This window comes from Amblyraja radiata, chromosome 4 (assembly GCF_010909765.2).
Source record: "Amblyraja radiata isolate CabotCenter1 chromosome 4, sAmbRad1.1.pri, whole genome shotgun sequence".
Lineage (NCBI taxonomy): Eukaryota > Metazoa > Chordata > Chondrichthyes > Rajiformes > Rajidae > Amblyraja > Amblyraja radiata.
The window spans coordinates 104254221-104267135 of NC_045959.1; the positions used below are offsets into that span (position 1 = coordinate 104254221).

Below are 12915 nucleotides of genomic sequence, written 5' to 3' on the forward strand. Positions count from 1 at the left end.
GATCCAGGTAGGCATCGCCCACTCCCCGGTGAATCCAGCGCTGCGCCGCCGCTGTTGCAGCTCTGGTCCGGTCCCTGGTCCCCGGCAGGAAAGGCCGCTCCAATCCAGGTGGTAGGCCGCGAGGAGGGGGGGGGGGCGAGGAGAATAGTCGCGTCCCCGCCAGGAAGCGACTGGGAAACAGTTTCCCCTTTACCCTACCCCCCTCCCCCACATAGAAAAATTAAAGATTCCCCAAAACAAACTTTAAAACTGACTAAAAATGTTTTAAAAGATTGAAAAACTAACGGACTGTAGGCAGAGGCTGCCTTCAATGTGGCGCCCCCTAGTGTACCCCTAGTACATCTCTACTTCTTGGTTCTTGGTTTCTTGGTCCTCCAAAATATTCCAAATGAAATTTAAACCGTAGGTTAAACAACCAGAAGATTGTGGAGATGCAGTATGTTGCCGAACATCCATATGCGTTTCAGTCAAGAACATCAAGTTGCATCAAGGTCTGTTTTGGTTACTCAAACACACTGGAACAAGGAAAGTTGTAGTAAGTGCTCGGTCTATCACAGGTACTGACCTCAACACCATCAAAAGGATCTACAATTATATTGGCTCTCAAAAAGGCATCCAATATCAAAGAGCCACACCTTCATGGCCACGCTCTTATCTCGCTACTTCTATCTTGAAGAAGGTACAGGAGCCTGAAAACCACGACTTCCAGCATCAAGAACAGCTTCTTCCCAGCAAACATTAGACAATTGACAATAGGTGCAGGAGTAGGCCATTTGGCCCTTCGAGCCAGCACCTCCATTCAATCTGATCATGGCTGATCATCCCCAATCAGTACCCCGTCCCTGCCTTCTCCCCATATCCCCCGACTCCGCTATTTTTAGGAGCCCTATCTAGCCCTCTCTTGAAAGCATCCAGAGAACCTGCCTCCACCGCCCTCTGAGGCAGAGAATTCCACAGACTCACAACTCTCTGTGAGAAAAAGTGTTTCCTCGTCTCCGTTCTAAATGGCTTACTCCTTTTTCTTAAATGGTGGCCCCTGGTTCTGGAATTAGATGCTTGAACACAGCAAAATACTAACCTCTAACAACAATTATGATCTATCTTGGGTTTTGTTTTGTTGCACTACCGACTTGAGTTTTGCACTATTATGGTCTGAGTACCTAGTATTATTGATCATTATTTTTTTGTTTAAAGATACACCACGGAAACAGGTCCTTCGGCCCACCGAGTCCACGCCAACCATCCATCACCCCTTCAGACTAGTTCCATGTTATTCCACTTTCTCATAAACTAGGAACAATTTACAGAGTCCTATACACCTACAAACCGGAGCAAACACACATGGTCACAGGGGGAACATACAAACTCCACACAGACAGCACCTGAGGTCACGATCCAACCCAGGTCTTGGGCGCTGTGACGCAGCAGTTCTACCAACTGATCCACTGTGCTGCCACAGTGTATTTATCAATTATTGTATATTATTTGTGTGTTATTGCCTTAATGGTCCTGTATGCTTACTAGTGGGGTGCCGCAAGGCTCGGTGCTGGGACCGCAGTTATTTACAGTATACATTAATGATTTAGATGAAGGAATTAAAAGTAACATTAGCAAATTTGCAGATGACACAAAGCTGGGTGGCGGTGTGAACTATGAAGAGGATGCTATGAGGATGCAGAGTGATTTGGGCAGGTTGGGTGAGTGGGCAGATGCAGTATAATGTGGATAAATGTGAGGTTATCCACTGTGGAGGCAATAACAGGAAGGCAGATTATCATCTGAGGTGTCAGGTTCGGAAAAGGGGAAGTACAAGACCTGGGTGCTTTCTTTGCTGCCTGTTGTACCTGTATGCTTATTTTCAGTGACTAATGTACTAGGACATTAGTCACTGAAAATAAGCATACAGGTACAACAGGCAGCAAAGAAAGCTAATGGCATTTTGGCCTTCATAACAGGAGGAGTTGAGTATAGGAGCAAAGTGGTCCTTCTGCAGTTGGACAGGGCCCTGGTGAGACCACCCCTGGAGTATTGTGTTTGCAGTTGTGGTTTCCTAATTTGAGGAAGGACATTCTTGCTATTGAATGAGTGCAGCATAGGTTCATGAGGTTAATTCCCAGGATGACAGGACTGTCATTTGATGAAAGAATGGAGTGACTGGGCTTGTATTCAATGGAATTTAGAAGGATGAGAGGATATCTTATAGAAACATATACAATTATTAAGAGATTGGACACGCTACATGTAGGAAACAATCTCCCAATGTTGGGGGAGTCCAGAACCAGGGGCCGCAGCTTATGAATAAGAGGTAACCCATTTAGAACTGAGACGAGGAAACACTTTTTCACAGTGAGTTGTGAATTTGTGGATTTCTCTGCCTCAGAAGGCAGTGGAGGCCTATTCACTGGATGCATTCAAAAGACAGTTGGATAGAGCTCTTAGGGCTAACAGAATCAAGCGGTATGGGGAGAAGGCAGGAACGGGGTACTGATTGTGGATGATCAGCCATGATCACATTGAAAGGCGGTGCTAGCTCGAAGGGCCGAATGGCACTTATTGTCTATGTATCTATTGTCTATGTATCTATAAAAGCTGAATTTAGCAAGTAAGAATTTCATTGTTCTGTTGCTTGTGTAACATAACAATTAAACACCGGTGTCTCATCTTCCTTTCCTTTGCCACCTACCCTCTCCTTATTTTTCCTCCCCATCCTTCCCCTCTCTCCCTCTCCTTTCTTCCACTGTCTCCCACCCATTTCCTTCCTCATTTCACCCCATTCCGTTCTTCCCCGTCTCCCCTCTTCCCCCCCCCCCCATACCTCTCACATTTCCTCTTTAATTCTCCTTCCCTTCCCCATCCCACCCCTTCCTCTTTCCTTTCTTTCATCCTCCCCTCCTTCTTTCCTTTCTTTCATCCTCCCCTCCTTCTCCCCTTTCCTTCCTCCCTCCCCTCTTTTATTTCCTTTACCACCCCCTCCCCTTTCCTTCTCACCATTTGCTTCCCCCTTTCCCCGATGTCCTTCACCTCTCTCTCCTTTCCTTTCCCCGACCCCTTTTCCATTATTTCATTCTGTCCTTTCATTTCCCCCCTCTCCTTCCTCTCTTTTTTCCCTCCTTGCTTCCCGTCTTTCTCTCCCTTTTCTCCTCCCACCCTCTCCCTCCCTCCCTGGGAAAACAGCCCGAACCAGTTAACCAGAGTGTTTAGCCGGAATAATCAGATGTTGTGTTCACCTTGTGACTGCGTGTAGTCCCTCCCCTGTAGGCAGCGTGTTGCTTCGCCCTCTCCTCTAGACGCTGTTTCGCAGTCCGCCGGCCGCAGTAGTCATGGCTGATACTGACGGTGTGGATGAGCGGTCGCCTCTGCTCTTTGCAAACAACTCTGGCAACACCACTCCTACAACGCCTCTGTACGTCGAGGAGCCCAGTCCCCGGGGTGAGTGGATATATGCTGCTTCTGCTGCTTCATCAAAAAAACAATCATTAAAGTGAAAGATGAATTAATATTTGGGGGTGGGGAAACAAACTGCAATTACATGTCCTTGTTGCCCCTCTAATGAAAGCTGGTGTGGAGAGAGAGAGAGAGAGCTTCCAGCTGGTTATCGCTTGCATTGCGCTGCTGGAGTTTGCAATACTGTTTCTGCTCTAAGACAAAAACAACCCATTAATTTTCAATGGGGGGGGGGAGCGATTATGTAGCAGACATTGTTGTTTAATGAAGCAGACTGCCCCCCTTGTAATCCCTCTAATAAAATATAGTGTGGAGAGACAGAGAGAGCTTCCAGACCTCTCAGCTGGTTATCGCTTGCAATGTATTGCTGGAGTTTGCAATGGTATTTATGCTGTAAGACAAAAAAACCCCCAACTGCATTAATTTTCAATGGGTGGGTGTTGGGGGCAGATATGGGGAGCAGGCAGGGCTGTTTAATGAAGGACACACTACAAACCCCAACTCTGCGACGCTCTGCTAGGCTCTGAGAGTGTTTACAGGAGACATTGTCACAAGTATAACGCAAGTCATCAATCTCCATGGCGAATGCGTAAGGGCTTTTTTTTTTTTACGTGTTGAAACGGCTGCGGCAAGATTTCAGCACAGCTCGGATTTTGTTTTGGCTTAAACTTAACGCACGATTAACAGTGGCGGAGCCTGTCGTTAGAAAATGATGTTAGCGACACTTGTATTGTGCAGAGAGAGAGAGCGAGAGGTCTATTGTTGAGGGCCACGTATCGAAAATCCCATTTCTATCCCGAAGTTAAGAGGACAAACGCGTGAGATTTTTGCCAAATCCTCGTGAAATCAGTCTGAATATAATGGCACAACAGGCATAGGTTGAAGACAAACCATATCTTTTATATTTACATTGTTTTCGAAAACGCCTAGAAGGCAAATGCTTCAGTTTGCCCAAAAAATGCTTTCCATTGACATGATTAAATCCCACTGTTCATTTGATACCTCTGCCCCTAATTTTGTTGATTGGTGTCAGTTTGACGCGGTTAAGAACTGGTGCAGACCTTGTGTGAATTCTGAATGACAACATTAATGTCAGGCGAAATCATGATGGATTTAACAATGTTGAGGGGGCAAGAGGTTGGGGAATGAGACGGGAGGGGCTTTGGGGATCAGAAGGTGGGGACCAGACTGTGAACGAGGTCACAGAAAAAAGACAAAGTACAAGGTTAAAGGGTCAGATGATTAAAAAAAAAAAAAATCAAATTAAGGAAATGTTTGAAGTGAATCCCTCATACATGGGAGAAGCCAAGCCAGGCCACTACTCTGTTTGAGGGGCATTGAAGCAAAGGAAGCGGTCAGACACAAACATTTGGCCCATCAAGCCATTCAATCATGGCTGATCTATCTCTCCCTCCTAACCCCATTCTCCTGCCTTCTCCCCATAACCTCTGACACCCGTACTAATCACGAATCTCTGTACTAATCAAGCATCTCTGGAGAAAAGGAATAGGTGACCTTTCTTCAGACTGAGGATCGCGGGTGGTGGGGGGGGGGGGACGAGAGATATGGGACAAATGAATGCACGGAGGGGGTGCAGTGAGAAAGGGTTTTACAGAACTCTCGTCAGAGGAGGAGAGCGGTGATCCTCAGAGGATTGTGTTCAGAACTCGTCCATAAACCTATTCCTCCGTTGTTTTTGCAGTACATCAGGAAACGGGTTTTAGGGTGCCAGCTGATCATGCAATATTCATAAGATAGACACAAAAAGCTGGAGTAACTCAGCGGACACAGACAGCGTCTCTGGAGAGAAGGAATGGGCGACGTTCCGGGTCGAGACCCTTCTTCAGACTGAAAGTCACGGGAAAGGGAAATGTAGGGAGATATCGAACAGTGAATATTCATTCAGTATTCATATTTCTGAAAAAGTGTTCCCTGTTTTTAAAAAGGTGGCAATGACACTATATGCAAATATTGAAGTAGGATGTCCTGTTATTAGGATACTTCTGTTCAGCACGATGGTCATTCGAGCCTTGAAAACACTTATGGAATTGGGTATGCTGTTACAATCAACCTTTACAGTCGGAACCCCTTTCGTGTTAGTTTAGTTTGTAGATACAGCGCGGAAACGGGCCTTTCGGCCCACCGAGTCCGCGCCGACCAGCGATCTCCCCGTGCACGAGCACCATCTTACACACACTAGTCGTAGAATCATACATTGTGGAAACGGGCTCTTCGATCCACACCAGTCACACTTGCTTGCGTTGGCCCATATCCCTCTAAACCTGTCATATCCATGCAGCTGTCTAATTGCTGCTTAGACATTGCGATAGTCCCTGCCTCAACAGCCTCCTCCGGCACTAGGGACAATTTACAATTTTACCTAAGCCAATTATCCTGTAAACCTGCATATCTTTGGAGTGTGGGAGGAAACCGGAGCACTCGGAGAAAACCCACGTGGTCACAGGGAGAACGTGCAAACTCCATACAGGCAGTACCTGAGGTTAGGATCGAACCCGGGTCTCTGGTGCTGTACGTTACCTTTGCTCCACTGTGCCACCCCAATGAATCATTGAATCAACCTCTATTAATCTTTGCTGCAGTCACTTATGGTCAACCTGATTTGCAAATGTTGGTGTTCTTAGGGCATGTCCTGTCCTTGGTGCCTAATCCAATCTTATCAGAGAAATAATTTCCATTTGGGGAAAAATTGAGACAAATAGAAACTAAAATGTGTTTGTAAAAGAATTTCTGGAAAAAAAAGATGCCTTGGGCCTATAAATTTGAGAGTGAATCTTTTTTCTGGTATGTTTAATTTCCCCTTGTATTCTATTCATTGTGTTGCAGGTCAGGTTTAGGTTTATTATTGTCACATGTACTGAGATACAGTAAAAAGGTTTGTTTTACCTTGCTGTCTAATTAAATTAAATGAGAAGAATAGATCGGGTAGATGCACAGAGTCTCTTGTCCAGAGTAGGTGAATCGAGAACCAGAGGACATGGGTCTAAGGTGAAGGGGAAGAGATTGAATAGAAATCTGAAGGGTAACCTTTCCACACAAAGGGTGGTGGGTGTATGGAACAAGCTGCCAGATGAGGTAGTTGAGGCAGGTACTATCCCAACGTTTAAGAAACAGTTAGACAGGTACATGGATAGGACAGGTTTGGAGGGATATGGGCTAAACACAGCCAGGTGGGACTAGTGTAGCTTGGACAAGTTGGCCGGTGTGGGTAAGTTGGGCTGAGGGGCCTGTTTCCATGCTGTATCACAGTATGGCTGTATGAATAGATGATACTGTACATAAATACAATCAAGCCAATCTCAAGTATAGGTACTGTATAATGTAGAGCAAAAAGGGGACAATTGTAGTGGATCACAGTAGATTTTCCTTTTGGACTAGCACGCAAAAGTGGCAACGCTCTGGTAACATCTATAGTGCACAGCGCTGGTAATTACGTGGCATTTGCCCAAAATACACTTACAAGCCCACTGTAAGTGTGTCCCGGGTTTATGCGAGGTTGATATTTGTGGCCTTAAGGGCCTGTCCCACTTGCCGATTCTTTTTTTTTCGGCGACTGCCGGCGTCATATCGGTGTCGCCAAAAGATTTTGAACATTTCAAAATCCAGCGGAGACCAAAAAAAATGTTGCGACACTTGATAAAACACCGCACGCCAATACGCCACGATGCCGCAACACGCCGCAAATTTTACGGTGACTTGATACGTCAGTCAACGGTGCCGGCAGTCGCCGAAAAAATCGCCACGTGGGACAGGCCCGTTATGAGATTAATCATGGGTTAGGATAAGTGGAGGATAGGATATGAGTGTTTAGCATTTGATAGAGTGAATCAATCAGTAGTTTCCTGTATTTGGTAGATACCGGTAGCATAGGTGGTAAGATCAGGTATTGAGGGGATTGTTCTGGGATGCCAGAACCAACTGTTGAACCTTCCCGTGCTGTCGTGGGCCTAACTCCACGAAACACCAGTGAGGGGAGGTGCCCACGTGACAACCCCAATAATATACTTGCATCTTCACAATCTGTTTTAAAAAAAAGATGTAGGTAGCTGATTATTGCATATGGAGTTGGATATTGCCCTTGGCATAGGTTGGTAGAATCAGTTTAGAGAGTACTTTGGCTTTGAACTTGGTTGTCTTGGTTGAGCGCTAATCCTGGTGTTAGAGCACAAGTACTTTGTGTTTTACTTCGGAGTCACGTGAGTGACTACGTGAAGAGCCCGCTCAGCACGCATGCGCGGCATTACGCCAGCAGTGCAACAGCGGCGCATCGGGAGTCAGGCGCTCCCGCTACGGGGTGAAAGAACGGACCGTCAGGTAAGCTCTGAGGTCGGGTTTTCTTTCACAGGAGAGCCTTCTGCTTTTCAGGCAGCGAAGAAAGACTCTTGGACAAACCTGTCCCCCGCTCGACTCCACGGAGGAGCGTTCCATCTGGGGGGGGGGCAGCAACAGAAAAGACCTGCCCCCCGCTCGACTCCACGGAGGAGCGTTCCATCTGGGGGGGGGCAGCAACAAGGCGGTAGGACCGCTTACCGGGCGCTCCGCTATTTCCCGACACCGTGCCGAGCCCAGCCCGCTAGCGCCTGAGCAGCGGGCTGGATGTAAAGCCACGGAAGAGGCGTCCGGCCGGTGGCTTCCGACTTGTCGGACGGGGACGTCTCTCCACCCGCACGGGGAGGGGAGACAGCCGCTCGAGCCGCATGGAGCGGCTCCTGGAGCAGGAGCTCCAGCGAGACGCGCTTGTGAGGGGCGCTCTCGCAGGGGGAGTTCAGGCACTCCCTCCACAGTGTCTAGTGCACTGTCCATTGCTTCCTCCTTACCCGAGGGTAGCTTTGGTGACCAGGATGGGCTGGTCAAGAAGAGGGGACGCTGGCTGAAGATGTCGGGAGTATGCAAGGGGTGCAGGAACAGGAAGAGCTGCTAGGTGTGGTGGACCGCTACGTGGCAACCCCACGTGCAGGAGGCCGTTAAAGGCCCTACAGGAGAGGTGGTCAATGAGGCGTATACAGCTCCAGAGAACCGTGAGTCCCTTAAAGTGCCGGCTGTAAACAGCCAAAAGTGGGGGCACGTTGGGGCAAACATTCGGAACCAGGAGCTAAAACTGCAGCGGATCCTCAGGCTCCTGACGTCAGCCATCACATCATTTGCACGTTCCGTGGACAAATACGGAGATGACCACAACCTTCGTAAACAAATCATAAGACCTGCCATAAAATCCTAAATTTGCGGGGTTGTGCAAAACCCCAGCCACTGAGCCAGACCCACTGCTCTTTGGCAAAAACCTCACAAAGCATATGAAGGATATGGAGAGGCCTTAACAAGCTTTCGGTCTCATGAGGCAGGCCCCGGGACGAGCAAACCAAAAACAATAATTCCTAAGCAGCAGCACCCCATCGCGTCCATCAGTCGACGTCTACCATATGGGACTGGTGAAAGCTCGGGGTCCGCATTCTATCCCCGGAAGTCTTCTTTAGACCAGGGCCCAGAGCGGACCCCATGGAAAATGCGCCACCCCCCAACGTCACCGCCACGTCAGACAACGTGCAAGACTCGTTGGACCGGCAGGAAACAGAAGAATACCCATAACCATGGAGGTAGGTGGGTCTGGTTCCTACCAACGTATAGAAAATAGGGGCTTAATTCTAACAGGGGGGAGATTACACCTGTTTTAAGAAGCACGGGAGTCTATCACGAGTGATCAGTATATACTCAATGGCATTAGTGGATACAAAATACAATTCATACTAGAAAAATTGCCACCAGTTCAACATTCACCCCAGAGGGTATTTTCCCTCTCCGTTAAAGAAACGAGAGGGACAAGCTGAACTGGTGAGACTAATTACAAAGGGTATCATGGGAAAACATGAACCCTTGGAATTCGTATCGAATATTCGTCACTAAACCCAAAAAAGATGGTGGATGTCGCATCATCATTGACTTAACTTCACTAAATATGTTTGTTAAGTATATACATTTCAAAATGGAAACGGTTGTTACTGCCAAACAACTAATTTCCAAAGGATACTTCATGGCAAGCATTGATCTTAAAGATGTTTACTATTTAGTACCATTCACAAGGATCATCGCAGATACCTGAAATTTACCTGGATGGGGCAGCTATGGCAGTTTAAAGCGTTACCCAATGGATCACATCAGCCCAAGATTATTCACCAAGATACTAAAACCAGCTCTGGCAATATTCAGAAGACAAAAACATATTGTCATGGCATATCTTGATGATATCTTAAATAATAGGCAAGACCATGGAATTGACTATGTTAGCTGTATCAGCTACCAAACAGTTATTCGAAACCCTGGGATTGTCTTACATCCAGATAAATCTAAGTTGAAGCCATCCACAATCATGGACTACTTGGGCTTCACAATTAATTCAGTCTACGTGACTGTAACATTGCCAAGAGACAAAACAGTTGAATTGGCACAATCATGCAACAATTTAATGGTCAACGTACTACCAACTATTCGACAAGTAACAGAGTAATTGGGAAAATGGTAGCAGCATTTCCGGCTACACAATTCGGACCTTTGCACTGTCAAAACTTACAAAGAGCAAAGGTACAGGCACCAAAACGACATACAGGTCATTATGATCGTGTCATGAAGTTACCCACTGAAGCAATATCAGAACTACAGTGGTGGGCAAAAAACGTTTGGCATAGTTTCAGCCTATTATCATCACTAACCCTACGTTAGTTATCCAAACAGATGCCGGTGCTCAAGGCTGGGGAGCAACTAACTCTATATCCAGCACAAGTCGTAGATGGACTAACCCAGATTCATCATTACCACTTACACTGGGCATTAATTATCTAGAGATGTTGGGTGACTTTTATGGTTTAAAAGCATATGCATAAATATGCATCACTTGCATGTACGGTTACAAATAGATAATACTACGGTGGTGGCCTACATTAACCATATGGACGGCATAAAATCGGTATCATGCGAAAAGTTGGTCAACACAATTTGGCAATGGTGTGTCGAAAGACATATTTGGCTATCAGCAACTTACCTGCCAGGTAAGCTAAATACAGTGGCAGACACCAGGTCACGTAAATTTAATGACAACATCGAATGGATGTTAAACCCCAAAAAATTTGCAAAAGTTATCAAGCAATATGGCACGCCAGATATCGATTTATTTGCATCAAGGCTAAAACACCAGGTACCTATGTATGTCGCTTGGGAACCAGACCCTGAGGCAGCAGCGGTAGATGCGTTCGCGCTGGATTGGGGAAATTCTTCTTCTATGCATTTCCTCCCTTCTGCCTCATCAGTCGGGGACTACGCACAATACAAATGGACTCTGCTTCAGGTATTTTGATAGTACCCGACTGGCCTATGCAGCCATGGTTCCCAATACTCCATGACATGGTTGTTGAAACTCCGATGGTATTCCCCAGTGACCCAGAGTTATTAACACCCAGTGTCGGGCACAAGCCACCCGTGCCATGAAAAAATCAAACTCCTGGGTTGCAGATTCTGCACAAACCACTTCTGGGACTGGGATTATCAGAACAAACCGTCGACACCATGTCAGCATCCCTCCGAACATCCACTAAAAAACAGCACTTGTCCAGCATCAAAAAATGGGAGAAGTACTGCTTGGATACAGGGACCACCTACTCAACCGCTACAGTTACCAACGTACTGGAATTCCTGGCGAACCTTCACCACGATGAAGGACTCAGCTACAGAGCCATCAACACAGCTAGAAGTGCCCTGCCTGTCTATTTAAAACCAGCTCCAGGACAACAGGCCATGGGGTCCCACCCGCTGGTGGTCAAACTAATGAAGGGTATTTACAACTCTAACCCCCTAGACCAAGGTACACCCATATAGGGGATGTCAGTGTGGTCCTGACATACCTCAGGGGATGGCCACCAGCCAGATCCCTCAACCTGGAACAATCTATGCTCAAAACACTCATGTTGATGGCACTTGTATCTGCACAGAGGGTCCAGTCACTACACCTATTGCGACTGGTCAGCATGCTCACAGCTCCAGACCAGATCTCTGTCGTTATCCAGGGACTGATCAAACAGAGTAGACCAGGAACACCTAATCCAGTCGTGGAATTCCGGGCTTACCCGCCAGAACCACGGTTATGTGCCATGACCCACCTACTATCCTACATAGACACAACCAAAAATATTCGAGGGAGATGAAAAGCCTTGTGGGTCAGTCATAAAAAACCTTATGGTCGGGTGACGAGCCAAACCATTGCGAGATGGCTCAAGCAGGTGCTAAAAGCTGCTGGGATAAACACTAACATGTACAAATCTCATTCCACCAGGGCAGCATCCACGTCGACGGCTAAAAGAATGGACGTGCCTATAGACCACATCCTGGCTACAGCAGGATGGTCGGGGGAAAGACCGTTCAGAAATTTTATAATAAGCCGTTGGCAAAACCTGTTTTATTTGCAGAAAAGATTTTACAGACTGCAAATATTTAATTTAAGCCCAGGGGAGCAATTTAATTTCTTTGTTGTTATTGTTAAAAAATACCATTGTGTTTTTCTACAAACAGATTCATTGGTTGATTACGATAACACACTTCCTCCCTCAAGGACTTCGGCAGTGCGTGAAGTAATACCTGTTACAAGGTTTGAAATCACAGAGCTTTGAAGTCTTCACGTAGTCACTCACGTGACTCCGAAGTAAAATAGTAAGATTAAACGAGAACTTACCAGTTTGAGGTTTGATCTGTATTTTATGAGGAGTTACGATGAGGGATTACGTGCCCTCCGCTCCCACCCTCAATAATATGGGTCAAACTGATAAACTGATGTCTCCTTGTCTTTACTATGTTTACTTCAATAACTGTGTCTATCTGTGATTCCACACCGCTGCTTTGAAGTATGCCGCGCATGCGTGCTGAGCGGGCTCTTCACGTAATCCCTCATCGTAACTCCTCATAAAATACAGATCAAACCTCAAACTGGTAAGTTCTCGTTTAATCTTACTATTTTAATTGTAATTTTAAAATGGATGCATTGGATCAAAGTACAGAAGGAAGGCATTCAAATAATTTAAATCAATTTTTGCTCATCTCTGCCCTGAATGTCACAGTTTCTCAATCACTCTGCTGAGAGAAATATATGTTTCCTATTCATCCAAGTAGACTCCATGAAATTTTATACATCGCAGTTAAGTCTCTCTTCAGCCTGCTTTCTAAAGATCAGAAACTAGTACTCCATTAGGTCATGTTATAAGAGCAGAATTAGGCCATTCGGCCCATCAAGTCTACTATGCCATTCAATCATGGTTGATCTATCTTTTCCTCTCAACCCCATTCTCCTGCCTTCTCCCCATAACACCTGATACCCATCCTAATCTGTGATCTAACAGGTATTTTAAGAGGCGTTAAGTTCCCATCTCATATTCTTAAAAAATAACGAAATAAAGTGAAGTATCCCATCTGCTTGCTTAA

The 12915-nt window shown here is 46.2% G+C and overlaps 1 protein-coding gene across 1 annotated transcript in view; it reads left to right on the forward strand.

The window, feature by feature from the left end:
* Nucleotides 1-3136: 3136 nt before the first annotated feature.
* Nucleotides 3137-12915, forward strand: part of pip4p2 (phosphatidylinositol-4,5-bisphosphate 4-phosphatase 2) — a 61883-nt gene continuing 52104 nt past the window's right edge. The window contains exon 1 of the mRNA XM_033020154.1: nt 3137-3429. Within this exon, the coding sequence (XP_032876045.1) occupies nt 3321-3429 (109 nt within the window). The 5' untranslated portion in view covers nt 3137-3320. The remainder of the gene's footprint in view (nt 3430-12915) is intronic.